General features: G+C 47.6%; 1 protein-coding gene across 1 annotated transcript; it reads left to right on the forward strand.

Moving 5' to 3' along the window:
- The first annotated feature begins 97 nt into the window (after positions 1-97).
- MYOZ3 (myozenin 3) lies at positions 98-16,269 on the forward strand. The gene is made up of 8 exons (XM_058720264.1): positions 98-357; positions 556-709; positions 2,206-2,267; positions 8,941-9,095; positions 10,060-10,140; positions 10,243-10,378; positions 10,797-10,959; positions 13,969-16,269. The coding sequence occupies exons 3-8, from the start codon at positions 2,207-2,209 to the stop codon at positions 14,135-14,137; spliced, it is 765 nt and encodes a 254-aa protein (XP_058576247.1). The 5' UTR covers positions 98-357; positions 556-709; position 2,206; the 3' UTR covers positions 14,138-16,269.
- The last annotated feature ends 5,107 nt before the right edge of the window (positions 16,270-21,376 follow it).

Here is a 21,376-nt window from a genome sequence, read left to right on the forward strand (position 1 = left end):
AGCGCAAAGGCTTGTTTACGGGTCTGACTTGGGCCTGGCTGAGCTCCTTGAGGACAGAGCCCTGCCATATTTATCTGTACTCCATAGAGAGAGACTTAGAGAATGTGAGAAGGTGGAGGGAGGGAGAGAAGGGAGGGAGGGAGCAGAAGGAGGAAAGAAAGGCAGGAAAGAAAAAAGGAAAGAAGAAATGAACAAGTCAAGCAAAGATACCAGGGGAGAATTCATTCATTCAAGCATCCATCCATCCATTCATTCATTCAACAAATATCTATTGAATTCCTATCAGGCTCCGTTCTAGGCACTGAGGATACAATTAGCAACCTCAAGTGACTGGCAACTGACTCTCAGCATTTCCAGGTGACTTTGGTGTGTGCATATGTGTGTGTGTGTGTGTGTGTGTGTGTGTGCAAGCCCTTCTGTCTGCAAGGGCCTGCTGCCGGGGCACCTGTCTTCCCTGGGGCCTGGTGCTTTTAGCATCTGTCCCTGGATCCTGTTGCAGCCCGAAATAAGGCTGTGAGCCACGACAAGGCAGGAACGATTCTTGATTCTTCTCAGCTGAGGCCAGAGCCGGCTGCAAGGGCACACCCGGCTCGGACTGGACCGAGAACCACTAACACCTACATGACTACTCAGCTCTCAGCTTCCCGACAGAGGTGCTAATCTTGAGAGTCTGACCCTCCCTCCTGCACACTTCGGTTCCATCTCTCAGGTACCAGGATCTTAGGGGAGCTCAAGGAGCTTCGGGGCGTAGGCAGAGAGCATGAGCCCCAGCCCCCAAGCAGAGGAAGGGCCCTGCGGAGGGGCTGGGGAACCGGGGGACTCAAGGAAGCTCAGTGCCTGAGTTGGGAGTGGAGGGATTCTAAGCTCTAGGCCACTTTAGGTTGAATGAGGAGGGGTGGCTGGGATTCGAGGTGGGCATAGGTGACGGCTCTGCACAGCATTTCAAGATCTTTAGGCTGTGGAAGGGAGCAGCGTCCGTGTCTGTAAGATGAGAGCCCTTCCCAATGTCCGTGCCTGTCTGTAAGGGGAGTGTTTATCAAGAAACAGACCCGTGCACTGTAGACTCCTGAGTGGTCACGGTCAGAGCACTCTCCCCTAACTCATGGCCCTCCCCCCAAAAGCCTGTAGACATGCTCATGTCTGACACAGTTTGTGGGGCAGGGGGGGGGGCGGTTATGGATGCCCCAAAGTCTATCTGTGGATCCCATGATCTAGCCCACCCTCCTTATGTAATAAGGGCACATAAGGAACTGAGGCACAGAGTTCGAGAGCTACTCGCACACAGTTACAGAGGAAGTCAGGGGCACGGATTGGACTCCAGGTTGCCCAGTTCAGTGCCCACTGACCAGGGGCCATGTGTGGGTGTGGGGTATAGATAGAGGCAGACTTTTTTCCAAAGGAAGGAGTGTAGAAAAACCTGGAAGCAAAGCACAGGGGTGGGTAGTGTGTCAGGGGCCTCAAGGGCTCTGCCTTCTCTCCTGGGGGCAAATCAGGGAATCTGGACTTGGAGCCTGCAGGGATCCTCTGGGGCTCTAGATCTCTTTTTGTTTGTAAATCTCCTCCAAGATCCCTGGAAAGTCCCATGAGATGCAAATTGGGGGGGGTGGATGGAGGAGGAAAGAGAGAAGGGGTGAGGCAGAAGAGAGCCCCCTGTAAGTCAGCTGAGGGATGGGGCATAGGGAAGGGGGGCGATGGGTCTCTCAGCTTCCTTGGACCAGCCTGTGCCCTCAAGCCTCCGAGCCAAGTATTGGGGATAAAAGGACAGGACCAGCCTTGTAGACCCCAGACTGACAACCCATCCATACCCCCCTCTCCCTGACTTAAACTTCCATCTTCTTTCAGCCTCTGATTAGAAGCTCATCTGAGTGGATGACAGTGGTCTGAGACCCCCACTTCCCCTACCCCTCATGTCCCAGAGATCAGCCCCTAAAGAAAGAGTGCCTCCCTGACAACCTGTGAAGCACATTGTGTGGCCTCTCACACCTCCCTTGCCTTCCCTGGACCTCAGTCTCCTCCTCTGTACACAGAGGCCCCAAAGCCCTTTCCAGCTCAGACAGCCCTTCCTTGAGACTAGGGTGGACCAAGGCGGTTCAGGGCTGAGGCTGGGTGGACCAGGGACTGAGAGGAAGTCTGGCAGGGACTAAGAGGAGGTCTGGGGGTGGATGGAGGAGGGCTGGCCCATTTGCAGGCATCTCTCTTCCACAGGATGATCCCTAAGGAGCAGAAGGGGCCCGTGATGGCTGCCATGGGGGACCTCACTGGACCAGGTAAGGTGGACTCAGCCCTTGTGGGTTCCTCCGACCCCATCCTTTCCTGGTCCCAAAGTGCAGCCACGCAGGCCTATTGGCCCGAGGCCCGGGCAAACAGGTGTGAGTTCCAGGCCAGCCCTGAGGGAGTGCCTGTGGAATCTGCCACTTGGGCTGGGAAGTTTCCCGAAGCATTGGGAGGGGCCTTGCCCTGACACCCACACACCCAGGAGCTGAGATTGAATGCCCTAGACTGGGCCCTGGGCCCAACTAAGTCCTTACCTCAGCCCCGAGTTGAGCACTGAGGGCTCTGGTCCCAGATCCAGCCTAACCGTGGCCCCAAGCTCCCCGTACACTTGCCCTTGCTTCCTGTAACTGTGGGTCTCACCGAGCCCCTGTGGCAAGAGACAAGGTGGCGGGGAGAGTAAGGCAGGCTGGCAAGAGCAGGCTCCCCAGGGTGACTCAGACCATTTCACTTAAAAGCCAGCTCACCCAATGAAGAAATCATCTAAAACACATGTGTATCACCATAGAAGACCCCTTCTAGAACTCTCCGCGTAATTCTGGAGTCTGTTCATTTGGCCTACGTCAGGGCATTTCAAGTATTTAAAAAAATGAATTCAGCCAAGTCCTAGCTCTCAGGCTTTAGTGTGAATGATAGTGAAGTGGTGTTGCGGGTTCAAAATGCAGAGTCCCAGCCCCTTCCCCCAGGGATTCTGATTCAGTGGACCTGGAGGGGGGCCACACATTCACCTTTCAGGCAAGTGTCCTGGTGCACGCAGACAGTGAACCGAGCTCTGGTAAACCCTCATCAATGGACACCACTGCGGTTTTGCCCCATGCAGGGTTGTAAGAAGTATTTAATCATGTTGAATGACTTTTTTTTTTTTTTTTAACGTTCTACTTATTTTTGAGAGACACAGAGAGACAGAGCGCAAGCAGGGGAGGGGCAGACGGAGGGAGACACAGCATCTGAAGTAGGTTCCAGGCTCGGAGCTGTCAGCACAGAGCCCGCCATGGGGCTCGAACTCACAAACTGTGAGATCATGACCTGAGCTGAAGTCAAACGCTTAACCAACTGAGCCACCCAGGCTCCCCTAACCATGTCGTATGACTTTATATGTGAGTGGTCCTAACCTGTTTTGTGTGTTCTTGCCTCCTTTTGTTGGCATCAAGTTTTTCTTTTTTTTAACTTCATGATTTCAAGTGCTAAAATATGCCAACTTGGTGAGGTATTGATGCTCTAACTAGAAGAACCAGGCAATGCTTTATCTTCCCCTTTGTCTAAGTAATTAGTTGCGGCCCCCCCAAATGTGGACACATATCATTTATGCCAGACTGGAAATGTATACATTGTTGACTATCGCTAGGGTATTAACGCAAGACAATTCTGAAACCAAAGAAAAGTAGAAAGAAAAAAAAAATCTCATAGTCTCACCATCAGAAGACAGCACTGTAAGGTGATGATGATGAAAACACTTACCATTATTATGTACTGACTCTGCATCAGATCCAGTGCTAAGGGCTTTTATGCTCTATGTTATACACATAAACAACAACTCTGTAAGTTAGATGTTATTGTCCCTGTTTTGTAGATGAGAACACCGAGGTTCAGAGGAGCTAGGTGATCATGGATGTAGTAGTCAGTAGAGCTGAGATTTGACTCCAGATCTCCGTCTCCAGAGCCCTCTTCCTTACTACACGGTTGTACAAATAATACATCCATTTTATAAGATATTCAGACAAAACAGACATGAATGACTTTGAAAGTGAAAGTTCCTCGTAATGGGACCATCTGGAGATAACCACTGTTAGCATAATTGTGTAAATCCATTTTCCGTTCATATACAAACATATTTATATAAACGCAAATACATGTGGGCTAAGTACTATACACTGGGTTCTTTAGCTTGCTTTTTTTTTTTTTCCACTAGCAGCGTTCCAGAGACTTCTTTCCCTCCTGCTATGATTTCTCTCTCCACCCCCTCCCCCTGCTCCCCCAGCACGTAATATATTCAGCATATTGGTACACACACACCTTACTGGCAGTCGTGAAGGCTCATCTCAGGTTGGACCCTTAGGAACAGAGTTGAAGATTCTCAAGCAAGTGACTTACTGAGGTTGGACTCTCAGGAGGAGGGAAATGACAGGAGGGGGATAGGGTGGGGGAAATTGCTAAGCCAGGATATGGGCTCATCTGTAGCCCAGGTTCAGTCTGACCTTGTGGGGGCTCCAGGCCCCCAGAGTCCACAGAATTCACCCTGCCTTCAGCGAGGGGGCCGTGAGCACTTCTGCTCAGCCAGGCAGCTCTCTGCAGAAGGGGCCAGTTGTGACACGGAGCCACTGATAAAGGACATCTGGGCAGCACCCCCACAACACTGATGCCCGGTTTTCACAATCTGAACCCTCACTGCCGTAAACATCCTTGTATACATAACTTCAGGCATGCTTATTCAACTTTTCTCCCTAAGAATGAAAGCCTAGAAATAGAATTGTTTCCTTAAATAGATTTTATCTGTAACTTTTTTTTTTTTTTACTGTCGAGGTCAATTCATCTGGATAATATTTGACAGTATGATGCCAGGGGACTTTTTATTATATATTTCGGTATAAATAGTCTTTCATGCTTTTAAGTATGCAGTACCTTTTCTCGTTAAAAATTAGTGTGATTTCCAGCCCTCCTCTTCCTATGTCCTGTATGTAGTCACTACTAATATTTGGCACGTCTCCATGCAGATTTTTCAATGTGTGCATCAACAGTACTTATTTTTTAAAATATGAGTGCAATCCTAGAATACAGATTCTTCTGAAACTTGCTTTTTTGCCCCTCTTACCCTACAGTGGATCTCTTTCTGTTCCTAACATGTAAAAGGTGCACTCTCTTTATTTGCTGAAAGAATGAAAAAAATCATCAGCCTCCTTTTTTAAAAAGGCTGTTTGGATCCCATCGAGTGGAATGAATCACAGCACCTGCCTTGGCCTCGATGCCGCCTGGTGGCCACATCAGGCCTGTCTCCCCGTCCGGTACTATTCTCTTACACAACGTCGGCAACCTCTCTCCCCAAACTCCCAATGCCTCCTCCCCTATCCTCGTTCCCAACTGATGACCTTGCTTCCTATTGCACTGAGAATTACGGAACCAAAAGGGAACCTCTGTTCGGCGTTCCCTGTTTTTCTTCCCCACGTGGTGGCTGACCTCTCCGTGCACGTGTCTGAAGCTACCCCTTCCAGTTGGGCACCAGATACCCTCCCTGCCCCTCTCTCCTGCCCAAGGACATTCTTCCATTCTGCCCTCTCTCTACTGCATTGTCAAAATTTCCCATCAGCCACAAAGCATGCTTTTACTTCTCCCTCTTAAAAACAAACACCTCTTGACTCTACAGATGCCTCGGGTCCTGTAGAGCATAACTCCTCAACGTTGTTGTCTATACTTTCTCCCCTCCTCGCTCGCTGTCTTCAACATTTTATTCAGCTCATTTCCAAACACACAAAAATAGAGAGTGCAAATCTCCGTGGCCCTCTTTTCATTCCTGGAGTCCAAAGCAAAACCCAAAGAGCCTGTCATTTCATCAGGCTCAGGAGGCATCCAAAATAATGAAAAGAGGGGGGTCTGGGTGTCTTAGTTGAGCGTCTGACTCTTGATTTCAGCTCAGGTCATGATCCCAGGGTGGTGGGATTGAGCCCCACATTGGGCTTTGTGCTGAGTGTAGAGCCTGCTTGAGATTCTCCCTCTTTCTCTCTGTCTCTGTCTCTCAAGTTGTTAGCAACTTTGGCTTGATAACCAGTGCCACCATCAACTTTCTTCAGTTTTCTAGTTTGTTTTAATGAGCATCCAAAGAAGGACCACTGTTTATTTGGTGGCCGCGTCTCTTAAATCTCTTTTAATCTACACCCTACCCCCCGCCCTCCCGGCCCTGTCTTCTTCTATTTTTTTTCCCATGTCATTCACTCCTTTGAAGAACCCAGGCCAGCTGCCCTATAAAATGTCCCACATCCTAGATTTGGTTCATTGCTTGCTCGTGGTGTGGCTATAATGTTCCCCTGTCCATTTTCTCGTAACACTTTCCAATAAGGTTTTCACGCCCAAATACTCCATGGAAACTACTCTTGTGAGGGTGACCAATAATAACCCCATGACAGTAAAGAGGACGGCCAGTATTCGGCCTTCCTCCTCCTCACTAAGCAGAAGCATGTGGCTTCGTGATCAACCCATCTTCCCCGAAACACTTTCATCACTTGGTTTCCAGGGCCCCACACTCTGGATTTCCTCCTGCTTCACCGGGCTCCCCTTCCCAGGCTCTGTGGCTGGTGCCTCACCTCCTCCGTCTGAATGCGGCAGGCCTGGAACTCAGGCTTGGGATCTTTTTACCCATTCTCACATCCCCAGTGATCTCATCCAGCCTTCCGGCTCTACATACCGTTTATAGAGCTGGAACACGAACCTCCGTGTATCGGATTTTAGAGATGGACAACTCTGGCCACACTGTCCCCCGCCCCCGTATCCCTTTCCTGTCAGTGCCCTCACCACTCCGTCACTCCTTGCCTCCAAAAGCCTTCCCTTGTTGGGAACTGTGTAACAGTGTTTGTTGGGCTCTGAAACCATTAAGAATAGCCTAGAAACCCTCTCCATGGCTATGACGACTCGTCCTAACTGTGAGAAAAAAAGTAAATGTAATAGTCTTCATCAAACAACAAAGACAATGACAGATACCGTTTGTAGGCCCACAATGCCCCAATTTGTATCTCAGGTCAGTTTGTCCCGTGAGCACTAGGCTCACATATCTGGTGCCCTCCTCGGCTTCTCCATTTGGGTGTCGTCGAGGTTCTTCAAACCTTATATGCCCAATTCTGCAGACAATTAAGGGGATTTAAATATGGATTAGGGATTGTGTGAAATAAAAATGTGTTCACTCGCGCAGGTGGCAATCTCTTACTATTATTTAAATTCAAGTTAGTTAACATACAGTCTTGGTTTCAGGAGTAGAACCCAGTGACTTATCTCTAACATGTGATACCCAATGCTAACCCCAAAAAGTGCCCTCCTTAATGCCCATCACCTATTTAAGCCATCCCCCTCCCCCCTCCCCTCTTGCAACTTCAGTTTGTTCTCTGTATTTAAGGGTCTCTTATGGTCTGCCTCCCTCTCTGTTTTTATCTTATGTTTGCTTCCCTTGCCCTATGTTCATCTGTTGTGTTTCTTAAATTCCACATATGAGTGAAATCATGATATTTATCTTCCTCTGACTGACCTATTTCGTTTAGCATAATACATTCTAGTTCCATCCACACCATTGCAAATGGCAAGATTTCTTTCTTTTTGATCGCTGAGTAATATTTCATTGTATTCCAATATACCACATCTTCTTTATCCATTCATTAGTTGATGGACATTAGGACTCTTTCCATACTTTGGCTATTGTTGAGAGGGCTGCTATAAACATGGGGGTGCATGTGCCCCTTCGAATCAGCATTTTTGTATCCTTTGGATAAATGCCTAGTAGCGCAATTGCTGGGTTGTAGGGTAGTTCTATTTTTAGTTTTTTGAGGAACCTCCATACTGTTTTCCAGAGTGGCTGCACCAGCTTGCATTCCCACTAACAATGCAAAAGAGATCCTCTCTCTCCGCATCCTCGCCAACATCTGTTGTTGCCTGGATTGTTCATGTGAGCCATTCTGACAGGTGTGAGGTGATATCTCATTACGGTTTTGATTTGTGTTCCCCTGATCATGAGTGAGGCTGAGTATCTTTTCATGTGTGTACAGGTGGAGATCTTCAACTGATAAAACCAAGTCACAAAGCTTGTATAACTATGACTTCATTTTGGCTGAAAACTCATACATGAATAGGTAGTCTTTAAAAAAAGATATGAGGGGCGCCTGTGTGGCGCAGTCGGTTAAGCGTCCGACTTCAGCCAGGTCACGATCTCGTGGTCCGTGAGTTCGAGCCCCGCGTCGGGCTCTGGGCTGATGGCTCGGAGCCTGGAGCCTGTTTCCGATTCTGTGTCTCCCTCTCTCTCTGCCCCTCCCCCGTTCATGCTCTGTCTCTCTCTGTCCCAAAAATAAATTAAAAACATTGAAAAAAATTTTAAAAAAAGATATGAACGGACACACACCAAGGTGTTAAAAGTGGACATCTCCAGGTGATAGAAATGACATTTTCTCTTTCCCCTTTATATCTGTATTTCCTAACTTTCTTCAATGCACATATATGCTATTTTTATAATAAAAGGCTATTTTAAAACTGAAAGAACAGACGTCTAACACTGAACTCCTGATCTTGCCCCCTCTCACCCTCCTTCTGCCCTCCCCACCTCAGTGAGCGGCTGTGCCTTCCTGCCAGTGGCTCAGGCCAGAAAGTCCCCCTCCTCCCCTCACATGGCTCACACCCATGGCTTACCGTTAGGAGATATCTACAATCTGACCATGTCTCACGGCTCCCACCACTGTGGGCAAAGAGCTGCCAAGGACATCCGTGGAAAAAATACAAATGCCCAGAGAATATCTGGAAGAACTCAGTTTCACTGAGTGTCAAACACATGCACATTAAACTCTGTGAGCTCATTTCTGCCTCCCGGGCGGGCTAAGATTCTGCGGCATGGTACTGGAGCTGCTCAGAGGAGGTCACTTGGAGGCGGGCAGCCCTGAGTGCCCTGAGGGTTTGGTGGTAAGAGCTCCCTCTGGCCTCTCTGAGCAGTCCCTTTGCTGGACCTGGGCAAGAAGCTGAGCGTGCCCCAGGACTTGATGATGGAGGAGCTCTCGCTACGCAACAACAGAGGATCCCTCCTCTTCCAGAAGAGACAGCGCCGGGTACAGAGGTTCACCTTTGAATTTCCAGCCAGCCAGAGGGCGGTGAGTTAGCCCCCACCGTGCTTACCGGGGAACTGAGGCTCGGTTAGCGTAGAGCCAAGCCTAGAGCCAAGCAGCGAGTCAGATGAAGACCTCTGGCCCCCGGGGAGCCCCTCCAGCTCCAGCTGGAAAGGCTGTGACGTTCCCATCGGCTCGAGCCCCTGACTTGCCGTGTGATCCTAGAAAAGCGTTACCTCTTTAGGCGCCTCTCCATAGACGCAAAACGGAGAGCGGACTGGGCAGGGCGAGCTGTGGGGTGAGAAGGGCACTCTGGCTCCTACAAAAAGTGCTCTGGGCTGAATTGGCAGTGAGCAGGATTTAGATGAGACTTGGGCTTGACCTCAGAGAGAGAACACAGAGAGAGAGAATGGAGAGAGAACCTAAGAGAGAGAACTCCTTCTCTTCCTGCCTCTGGAAGAAGGAAAAGGCCAGAAAACAGTCTGCTGGTAGAGACAAGAACGGCTTATCCTCAGGCTTCAAAGAGTCCGCAGGTAGTTTCAGTCGCTCAGGGACATTCCACTCATACGCCACTCCATTTCTGGACTAGACAAGGGGTGACTGAGAGGGGACGATGTGGCAGGATGCACAAGAGTAAAGACGACAAAACATCTACCTTCGCGAGGTGCCTGAGACAGCGCTAGCCACACACTTCACATGTATCATCTCGTTTCATGCTCATAGGGCCCTGTGAGCTGATATTATCATCAGTACTTCCATCTCACAGACAAGGAAACAGACTCAGGAAGGTTATCTGGCCAGGGTCAATATTAGAATAGCATCTAACATATAAAGCCCATCTCCCTGTCCCTGGCACCGAGTTTAGCGTTCTTCGCTATTAACTCATCCCCCCTACCCCGCATCCCCGGGATGTGGGCGCTAAGATTATGCGCCCCTCCCTTTTTCGGTGTTGGGACAACCCTGGATCCTTGCCCCACTGAGCCTCCCTGTGGTCTATTTGTGCCCACAGCTGGTGGACAGAAGCGCCAAGGGGAAGGTGACGGGAACAGCGGGAACAGTGGAGGCCGGCCCCCTTCATGCCCAGGGGAAGGTGAGCGTGGAGGGAGCCCCTGGGAAAATGGGGGAGTTCGGGGGAAGGAGCCAGGCAGCTCGGGCCAGTCTGCGGTCTCTGAGCGCCCGCTCCTGTGCCCAGGTTGCCAACGGCCCTGAGGGGCAGAGCTGCAGCTCCGAGCTCCACATCTTCCGGGCCACGCCTGGGGGCCCCGAGGTGGCCCAGCCCTCAGCCTTCCCTGCGGAACGCCCCCGCAGCCCCAGCGCCCTGGCACCAGGTGAGTTCAGCCCCGGGTCCTGGGACCAGGGCTGGGGGACCCAAGCATGGCAGTGCTCCAGGGTGGGGCAGGGACAGTGCCCAGAGGGCTGTCTAGTCCACCTCCCTGACCCCCCACGCCCCTCCACAGATCTAACACAAGCCCAGAGAGGCACAGCAACGTCCCCAAGGTCACAAAGCCAGCCAGAGTCTATGCCCCAACTCGAAATGCCGGTCCTCCTTGCTTCCATGGGTGGGGAAGCCTCAGTCCCCTTTGCTGGTGCAACTTTGGCATTACATCCCTCCCACTCCTCTACCCCAGCTCCAGACTTCCCTCCCCCAACCATATCCACCAGGTGGGTGGGCGTGGGGGCAGAGGGAGAAAAGCCCCCCCGGTGCCCCAGCCTGCCTGCCTCCCACACGCCCTGCTCCACCTCCAGGCTATGCCCAGCCGCTGAAGGGCGTCCCGCCTGAGAAGTTCAACCACACGGCCATCCCCAAGGGCTACCGCTGTCCTTGGCAGGAGTTCATCAGCTACCGGGACTACCAGAGCGATGGCAGAAGTCACACCCCCAGCCCTGCCGAGTTTCGAAATTTCAACAAGTAAGGATGGGTGGGCAGCTTGGGGAGAGGTCCCTAGGGGGTGCAGGTGCCTGGCACAACACAGTAGTGGCTGCATTTCCCAAGCCCTTGGATATGCCAAGCTCTATCTGAACACTTACACGTTGATTGAGCTCTTGCTAGAACTCGGTAGAACTCTTGCCTCAGCGCATAGTAGGTCCGCAGTAAATGTACAGGGAGTGAATGGGTGAATGTGCCACACATCTCGGTTTCTGCACACAACAGGGTGGGGACGTGCCTCAATGTTTTCTATTTCGCCAGTGAAGAGACCCACTCAGGAACACCGACAACCTGCCCACAGTCACGAGGCAAGGAGCAGGGCTGGGATCCAAGTCTGGGTTAGTCTGACTCCAGAGCCCAGGGTCTTATTCTCCCGCACTCCTGGTGCCACCCCTTTGATGGATATCCTCCCTAGGTGGGGGCCCTGGATCTCATTACTCCTAGATCAGCTCAGCCTTTTCCTCATGTTCATCAATGGTCTGGAAGAGGTCTAGAAATGGCTTGAGGCTCTATCAGAGTGGGGGACGGCAGTGAAACGTTGGACAGCAGAGGTGAGAGCCACAGAAGAGTGGCTTGTACTATCCAGAGCATGGGGCCTCAACGTGGGCTTAAATGCAGACTCCTTGCTTAGCTGTGTGACCTTGGGCAAGTGACTTAACTTCTCTGAGCCTCCATTTCCCCGTCTGCATCATTACAGAATCTCTTCATAAGTTTGTTGTGAGGCTGGCATGAGAAGTCATAGGCAAAGTTTCTAGCAAGGAATAAGCTGTCAATAAACAGTAGCTATTGGTATTAGGAGTAGTAGTTACAGGCTGAAATGATGGTTGGAAAAGCTACTAGGGAGAACTGAAAGGGATAAACTTAGTGTGCTGACCTAGGGGCCCAAAGACAAATCATAGGAGTCAAGACAGGAGTCTGGCACTGGAGGAAGGCCTTGGGCTGGGGGATGCATTTCAACTGCAGTCGGCTTCTTCAGTCTGATGCTATTTCTGAAAAATGCTCCTCTGGCTTTGGCTGCATTAAAGTGAGAAAGGGGAGGGTCCACCGGAGGAGGCCAAGGTCCAGCTCTTCTGGCCCAGACCACATGCGGAGACCGTCTGACAACTGGGGGTGACCAGCACTGAAAAGAGACTGCTCAGAAGGGAGGTGCTTGCCCTCAAACAGCTGATAGCCAGGAGGGCCCCTACAGGAAGAATTGTGCCCAACAGGCACCGTGTGAGCCACGAGCCATTGGCAGACGTTCTGGGGTTTCTGCCAGGCGAGACTGCGTTCTCCCTCCTCGGGGGCCCTCAGCTCCTGCCTGCCCAGCTATTTAAAACCCTCAGCAGACATTCAGTCCCGGACGCCGGCTTCCAGGCTGGCCAAGTCGAGTCATAGCCCCATCTATCTCACACTGCAGCTATGACAGGCTGAAGCACATTCCCATCAGCAGAAGGAGGACCTTCGGGGGCCCTGAGCCCAGGCCCCGTCTGAGACAGAAGGGCCAACTGAGGCTAAGAAGGGGGGGAACAGCAGTGTTGGTGGCCAAGCTGTGCTCAGGATCCAGGGCTCTGGGCTTCTAGTCAAGGGCCGAATCGTGAGGCCTGTGCAGCTTGGAAACTGCCCAGCCTGTTCCCACAGGGCCTGGCTGTTGCCGCCACAGCCGGGGTGGTCCAGGCAGAAATGCTATACTGGCTGGAACCCAGGCCCTGGCCTGCGGTCTGCCTTTCTACCCCCGGGGGGCAAACACTCCCCCATTCCCATTGGTCCCGGGCTTCGAGGAAAACACTACACAAGCAATGCTTTTTAACTTGTCTTAAAATGAAAAAAGTTTAAAAATAACATACTTATATTCTCTTAAATAAAGACACACACACACACACACACACACACACACTACAAATAAAGAGAGGGCCCTTTGTTCACCATCCTCCAATCCCAGTTCCCTTCCCAAATGGAATACCGTTGTCAGGTTGGTGTGTGTTTTCAGATCATTTTCTACCAGCAGCTACATTCTGATAGGGGATGGGATTGTTTTATGTATAGTGGGCATTTTAATACTTTGTATTTCATCATGTAACTTGCTTGCCTTTTTGACTCAACAGTATGCTTTTGAAATCTATCCTACATAATACAAACAGATCTTTTCATGCCTTTTAAGCTGCTGTATGGTATTCCACCATGTGAATATACATTTGTCTTGTCCATTTCTCTGCCGTGGACATAGGGGCTGTTTCTGGTTTGTCACCAATCACTGCTTGTATCCGTTTGTCTGTGCACGTGCTTTCCTAAGCCGTATGCTCACAGGTGCAATTGCTGGTTGACAGAGTTTGCACATGTTTAGGTGAAAAAGATCCTGCCAAATTGTCCTCCAAGGGAGCAGCACCAATTTACTCTCCAACCAGCAGTATCTAACTGAAACTTTGCCCCCACCACCTCATCAACTTTGCCCCCTTATCAAATTATTTCTTATTACCAGTCTTATGGGTGACAAATGGTGTGTCTCTTTTATAAACTCCAAGCAGGCTCTGCACCGGCAGCTGGGACTTGAACTCACAAACCATGAGATCATGACCTGAGCTGAAATCAAGAGCCGGCTGCTTAACCAACTGAGCCAACCAGGGGCCCTTCTCAGTGCTCTTTCTAATCCTCTCTCCCCTCTCTAATTCTCCCCTGTTCTAAGGGGAGATGAGCAGAGCAAGGAAAAACCCCATTCCAGCTCTTTTGGCTTCTGGAGCTTAATACTTAAGGGGTACCTAGAGTTTTGTCTGGGACCAGCCAATTCTAGCTTTGAAAATTTCATCCCCATTCCCAAGCAACAAGCCATCCTCACTAGAAGGAGACTGGGGAATGGGCAGAGCCAGAGAAACCTGTTAAAGACAGTACAAAGCCTGGTATAGGTGGGGAAACGGGGGGAGGCACGGAGGGGGCCCCACATCATGACCCGCATGTCAGTGCTCTGCCATCCCTCTCCCACACAGCCCACCTCTTCTGCTGCTCTTCTCTCCCCAGGACCCCGGTGCCCTTTGGAGGACCCCTGGTTGGGGAGGCTGTTCCCAGGGCAGGCACCCCCTTCGTCCCGGAGCTCATCAGTGGCTTAGAACTCCTCCGTCTCAGACCCAGCTTCAACAGAGTGGCCCAGGGCTGGGTCCGCAACCTCCCCGAATCTGAGGACCTGTAACCCCAGCCTGAATATTCAATTCCCTTATCTTGGTGTCCGGGTGACATCTTGGAGCCAAGACTTGGGGACAGTCCCTAAATGGGGTGTGTTTCCAAATTTCCCGGGGATGATGTTTTGAACACAGATTTCTGGCCTGCCCCAGACTTGCAGCATCAGAATCTCCTGAGTCGGGGAATCTCTATTAGTAACCAACACTCCCAGGAGACTCCAGTGAAACTCGTCCATGGTTTGTGTCTTTAGGAATCCAAGCCACCAATGAATTCACATCCATGCCACCACCCCTCCCTGCTCGTGTACTCCAGCTTACACTCTTCCGGTGACAGGGAGCTCACTAGCACCTGTTTACCTGTGGATAACTCTGATAACTAGAAAGCTTTTCCTTTTATTGAGATGCAGTTGGCCCTCATTCATGTGCTAAACATTTGCTACTTACCTACTATGCACTGGACACCCTACCGGCCCCAGGGAGAGTGTGTGGCGAACAAGCCCAGGCCGTGGCCTAGAGGAAGAGAGGACAGTAGGGAAGGTAGATAGCTTTGGAAAGCAGTAAATCGTGTTAATTTTCCCTACAGCACATTAACTGGGGAATAAAGTGCCGTGAGGCAGAGGAGGGGGTCCCTACCCCTGGGTGTGGGGTAGGGTTCTGGGCCGCTTCTCAGAGACTTTGAGTGGGACCCCAGAGGAGGAGTGAGAGCCGTCACGGGAAGAGGGAGTGATGGGGAGGGCATTCCTGCCGAGTAAACCAGCACGTGCGAAGTGCGGAATTGTGCACAGGTGGAGGTATTCTGGAGAAAGGAGAGGGCTGTGTTGGAGGGGTGAGGGCCACCGTGGGGCGCACTCTGCTAAGGAGATGGGGGCGGTTTTTAAGCTGGGGAGTGATGGGTCTTGCTAAGTGGGGCAAAGATTGGAGAGGACTGAGGCCGGGAGCCAGGAAGCCTACAGAGAACAAGGTCTGGACTAGGCAGGGGGCCACGGGGATGGAAAGAAGGGGCACGCCTCTGGCCACCTTCGAAGACAGGTGCAATGTGGGGCACCTATAAGGACTCCTTCTTTCTTTTCTCCTTCTGCTCACCATCCTGAGCAAGCCTCAGGGTAAGTCATGTCCTAGTTTCCAGCAGGGGTAGTTCAAGGGCTGTGCTCTAGGTCATTCGGAAAAGGAAAGAAAGGAGTGCCTCTCAGTTCAAGTGATGATGGGGAGGACAATGATGACGATCGTGCTGGTGGCTGCTTTTTATTGGGTGCCTCAGTGCTTGGGCTGGTAGTAGACTCTTCACATGTCCTATTTCTTATTTTCAGTACAACCCTGAGGAAAAGGTATGGTCCCATTTTACAGATGTGGATATCCAGGCTCAAAAGAAGCGGCTTGTTCAGGGGCAGAGCTAAAATGGGAATCTGTCTAATTCTAGTGGCTATCCGTCTTCACTGCCCTGGGTGGCCAGGCCAAGGCCCACTCGCTCTGGAATCATCGAAGCATGGTGTCCCGCCTTAGGGTTTAGAGGTAAATAGTGCACACTGGGTAGTCAGACCAGATGAACTGCTACTGTTAGCTGTGTGAACTTGAACAAGCCATTTCTCATTGGTGAGGCTGTCTCTCCCCCCCTGTAACACGAGGGCAAGACCAAAAGCCCTGTGTAGAGTTGTTTCGAGCACAGTGATGGCCACATACCTAAGAAGCTCTCAGTCATTCTTAGATTCCGTGCAGCCCCTGCTCTTGACTGGAAGAGATGTTCTTGTAGCAGATGCAGCTTGAGAAGTTGTCTGCGAGAGACCATTGGGGTCGGTAAAGCTTAAGCCTGAAGGAAAGCCTTTGATCACTGCAGGGCTTCCCTCTGGAAATGAATTATCTCCTCACCGCCCCCCCCCCAACCCCCCACCCCCACCCCGCCTCCTTCTGCCTCTTCCCTGACTCCCTCTCTTGGGGAGATGAGAAGGTGAGAAATCCAGCTAATTCCTAGGGTGCATGGGATAGTGGTTGCATTTTGTTCTGGACTTCTACTTCACCCCACACATTCTCAAGGGGCCAGCAGCCCATTAGACTTGCTTGCAATTAACGTGTTGTCTTGAGTTTGGGGGCTGCTGTTTAAAGCCATGTTTGCACGAGCTGAAAACCAACCATTAAAGTGTCTGCCTCTGCTGTGTCCTGGAGGGTGATGGCCGCCACCAGCTCCAGGAGAGGAGAGCCTAGCGGAGCCGGCTGCTCCCAAAAGCAAATCCTCACTCTTTCTTCTTCTGATAATATGACTTTCACTGATGTTGTTGAAAGAAGAAAGATAAGAAAGAAAAAAAGAAAGAAAGAAAGAAAGAAAGAAAGAAAGAAAGAAAGAAAGAAAGAAAGAAAAAGGAAGGAAGAGAAAGAAAGAAAGAAAGAGAAAGAAAGCAAGCTTTTTAAATAAATAAATAAATAAATAAATAAATAAATAAATAAAATGTGAAAAGATTTGCCCACATAGCTCCTCCCACGCACACAGATAGACTTTCCCAGCCTCCTGCATTCTGCCTGATTCCCACATACTGGAGGTAACCACTGGTAACAGTGTGGACCTTGTAGAATTCTAGAATTACTTGAACCGGTAAACTTGATGCATAGGTAACATGCATAGGAAACATAGATGCATAGGTACAAAAATATGTCTTTAATGGGATCATACTATGTGCATTATTCTGTATTTTGCATCTTTATTCAACAGTAAGTAAAATTTGGATCCTGAAAAAGCAGGCCATTTAGCCTTTCATGTAATTTGTGGGCCTAGGAAGCCCTTCATATAAAATCCTATTCTTTGCTCATTCACATAAAATTCTGTGCTTTTGGCTGTTTTGTTCCTTACATAAATAAAATCGCACAGTGATATAGAAATGGCACAGACGGAGCATAGCCACAATGTCGGGAAAGCAGCCATTAGATCCTGCAGCTGTGAAGGTAGGTGAGCTGCAGCTACAGGTAACATCCAGAGACCGATGCACCTTGGAAACAAAATGGCAAAAGCAAAGGAAGGAAGATACAAACATAGATGTTTGCTGATGCAAGGAGGTGTTAATGTAAAAGTCAGGATGGTGTTAAATTTGGGATGAAAGAGAGGGTGGTGATCAGAAAGGGACACATAAAATGCTTCTGGGGACAGTTGGACAATTTCTGCTACAATTTGGGTGATTGTTACATAGGTATTCACTTTAGAATATTTAGTTGTACGTCTGTGTTTTATGTACTTTTTCTGTACATGTGTTAGGTTTTACCAAAACAGTCCCTCTTTTTAAAAAGGTAATGGGCAAGGGTGTGTGGGTGGCTCAGTTGGTGGAGCATCTGATGCTTGATTTCCGTTCAGGTCATCATCTCACAGTTTGAGATCAAGCCCCATATCAGGCTCTGTGCTGAGTGTGGAGCCTGCTTGAGATTCTCTCTCTCTGCCCCTCTCCTTCACTCATTCTGTCTCTCTCTCTCTAAAAGAAAAAGAAAAAATAGTTAATGGACAAATCAATGGTAGATCAGATGTACTGAAGGAAGAATTAGTGAACCAGATGTGCCCATAATGCTTCATAGAGAGGTAAAGAGTTAGAAAGTATGAGAGAGAAATTAAAAGACATGGAGAATAAAATGAAAATGTCCAACAATACTGACAGGAATTCCAGAATGTTTTAAAATGACTGGGGTTTGGGGCGCCTGGGTGGCTCAGTCGGTTGAGCGGCCGACTTCGGCCCAGGTCATGATCTTGCAGTCCGTGAGTTCGAGCCCTGCGTTGGGCTCTGTGCTGACAGCTCGGAGCCTGGAGCCTGTTTTGGATTCTGTGTCTCCCTCTCTCTGACCCTCCCCTGTTCATGCTTTGTCTCTCTCTGCCTCAAAAATAAATAAACGTTAAAAAAAAATTTTTTTTAATGACTGGGGTTTTCTCAGATTTGATAAAAGGACATAAATTCACACAATTCTCACCCTATCACGAGAAAGGATATTAAATCCACACTTAAAAACCATTATGGGGCACCTGGGTGGTCCAGTCGATTAAGCATCCAACTCTTAATTTTGGCTCAGGTCATGATCTCATGATCGTGGGATTGAGCCCTATGTTGGGCTTTGCACTGGGCATGGAGTCTGCTTAAGATTCTCTCTCTCTTTCCCTTTGTCCCTCCCCACTCTCTCTCTGTCAAAAAAAAAAAAAAAAAAAAAAAAGAACCATTGTAGTGAGGGGCACCTGGCTGGCTCAGTTGGTGGAGTATATGACTCTTGATCTCAGGGTCATGAATTTGAGCCCCATGTTGGGTGTAGAGATTACTTAAAAATAAAATATTAAAAAAATTTTTTAAAGAACCATTGTAGTGAAACTGCAGAACTCCAAAGTCACAGAGAAATTTCAAAAAAGTTGATATTGCCTACAAATTACCCAACACAAAAGCTAGGTTACCTACAAAAGAGTATTTAAAATGACAGCCATAATAGAAAAACATCTTCAAGAAGTGAGAGCAAAACAAATTCATTTTTAGACAAATAAGTAGTGAGAGAATTTCCCACTAACCTCTGAAAGAGCAAAAGAACATGCTTTAGGAAGGATCCAGAATAAAAGTATAGAGTCTAAGAAGCAATGGTGAGCAGAGAAATCAATTCAATAGACAGCAGGAAGGATGAAAAACAAACAAACAAACAAACAAACAAACCAGCAATTAAAGGGACATGAAATAAGGTAGTATAAATACATTCAAATATATCAGTTATCACAATAAATGTAAATGTGTAAAATTCACCAATTTAAAGATAACAGTTTAAGTCAAAAGTAATTCCAGCTCTACGCTTTTCACAAACAGCACTCCTAAAACTATGACACAGTAGTAAAATAAGAAATGGAAAAGGATAAACCAGTTAAATACTACCCCAAAGAAATGTGTTCCAGCCATATTGACATCAGACAAGGAGACTTTCAAAGAGCATTATTGTGATAAAGAGGATCCTTACATAAGGATATAACCAAAGTCATAGTGGAAGATTTAACACAGTTCTTTTAATTATTGATTGGTTATCAGACAGAGTAGGGAATATAGGAAATTTGTACAATAAAATTAAAATGTAGAATACTGCACTGCCAAATTAGAGAATACTCACTATTTTTAACTACTATGAAACACTTTATAAAATGAATACACAAAATTCAAAACTTCCATGCATCAAAGAACACTATCAAGACAGTGAAAAGACAATCTACAGAATAAACAGTTATAAACTCAAAGAAAAAATAAATATCCATGCATCCACAATAAATTATTGAATAAATAAATAAATGGGGAGAGAAAAGACAAGTCTTTTTTCCCCACAAAAGACTTCCAAATAATGTATGTAGAAACCTGTCCTTCAGGAGGTGGAATGTAAAGCCCATCCTATTGATTATAGATTGGACTTACTGACTTGCTTCCAAAATATAGAGCATAGGAAGGGAAAAACAGTAAATTTACAAAGGAGAAACCTGGAAGACATCACCTTAACCGAGTAATCAAGGTTAACATCATCAATGATATAACATGATAAGGGAACTTCTCCTTGAGATATTTTCCCCCAGATCTATAACCCCAGGCTAATCACGACAAAACATCAGACAAATTCAAGTCAAGAGAGGCTGCAAAATAGCTCACCAGTACTTTTCTGTAATGTGGTAGACTGGGTTGGATTCTGGAACAGAAAAAAGGATATTAGAGGGAAAAATGGTGAAATTCAGATAAAGACTTAGTCTAGTTAATAGTACTATACGAATGTTTATTTCTTGGTTTTGACAAAGATACCATGGCTATGTGAGACATTAACATTAGGGGAAGCTAGGTAAAGAATAACAACTCTCTGTACATCTTTGCACCTTTTCGGTAAACCTCAAGTTATTCCAAAATAAAGTTTTAAAACTAAAGAAAAAAAAATCCCCAAAAGAAAACTCCAGACCCAGATGGTTTCACTGGTGAATTGTATCAAATCTTTATGACAAAACTAATAACAATGTTACATAAACTTTTTCAAAATATAGAGGAAGAGGTAACATTTCCAAACATATTTTACAAGGCCAGAAGAAACTTGACAAAGACATTACAAAAAATTCAAGACCAATACTTCTCATGAACATAAACACAAAAAACAGTATATAGATAGATAGATATAGATATATATCTATATATAGATATATAGATACAGATAGATAGATATCATATATAGATATATGTTATGATACATTATGTCTATGTTGGGTCATAGGGCTTCAAATGGTGATGGTGGTCAAAAGGTACAAATTTCTTTTTCTTTTTTTTAAATATAATTTATTGTCAAGTTAGCTAACATACAGTGTATACAGTGTGCTCTTGGCTTCAGGAGTAGATTCCCAGGATTCATAGCTTATATACAACACCCAGTGCTTATTCCAACAAGTGCCCTCCTCAATGCCCATCACCCTATTTTCCCCTCCCCTGCACCCCTACCCCGCCTCCCCCCCATCAGCCCTCGGTTTGTTCTCTGTATTTAAGAGTCTCTTATGCCTTGCCTCCCTCTCTGAAACTATTTTTCCCCCTTCCCTTCCCCCATGGTCTTCAGTTAAGTTTCTCAAATTCCACATATGAGTGAAAACATAGGATATCTCTTCCTCTGACTGACTTACTTCACTTAGCATAATACCCTCCAGTTCCATCCACATTGTTGCAAATGGCAAGTTTTCATTCTTTCTCAAAAGGTACAAATTTCTTGTTACAAGTTAAGTAAGTTCTAAGGATGTAATGTATAGCATGGCGATTTATAGTTAATGGTACAATATAGCATATTTGAAAGTTGTTAAGAGAATAGATCTTAAAAGTTCTCATCACAAGAAAAAATGTAACTATGTGAGGTAATGGATATAAACTGGACTGACTTTGATAATTATTTTGCTATAAATACAAGTATCAAATCACATTGTACACCTTAAGCTAATACAATGCCAACTGTATCTCAGTAAGAGTAGAAAAAATAAAATAAATTTTTAAAAGAAATAAATTATGACAAAGTTAGGTTTACCCAGAAATCCAAGGTTGCTTTAACATTTAAAAATTGATCAATGTCAGGGCGCCTGAGTGACTTAATTGGTTTTGGCTCGGGTCATGATCTCATGGTTCATGGGTTCGAGCCCCGTGTTGGGCTCCACTCTGGCAGCACGGAACCTGCTTAGGATTCTCTCCCTCTCTCTCTGCCCCTCCCTAGCTTGCTTGTTCTCTCAAAATAAATAAATAAACAAACTTAATCTAAAAGATTTAAAA

Source organism: Neofelis nebulosa, chromosome 1 (assembly GCF_028018385.1).
Source record: "Neofelis nebulosa isolate mNeoNeb1 chromosome 1, mNeoNeb1.pri, whole genome shotgun sequence".
Lineage (NCBI taxonomy): Eukaryota > Metazoa > Chordata > Mammalia > Carnivora > Felidae > Neofelis > Neofelis nebulosa.

Excerpts from the sequence above, each read along its gene's own strand:
- MYOZ3 (XM_058720264.1), top strand. The coding sequence starts at position 2,207 with ATGATCCCTAAGGAGCAGAAGGGGCCCGTGATGGCTGCCATGGGGGAC. Across the intron at positions 9,096-10,059 it reads TTCCAGCCAGCCAGAGGGCG|CTGGTGGACAGAAGCGCCAA; the intron begins GTGAGTTAGCCC and ends TTGTGCCCACAG. Across the intron at positions 10,141-10,242 it reads CCCTTCATGCCCAGGGGAAG|GTTGCCAACGGCCCTGAGGG; the intron begins GTGAGCGTGGAG and ends TCCTGTGCCCAG.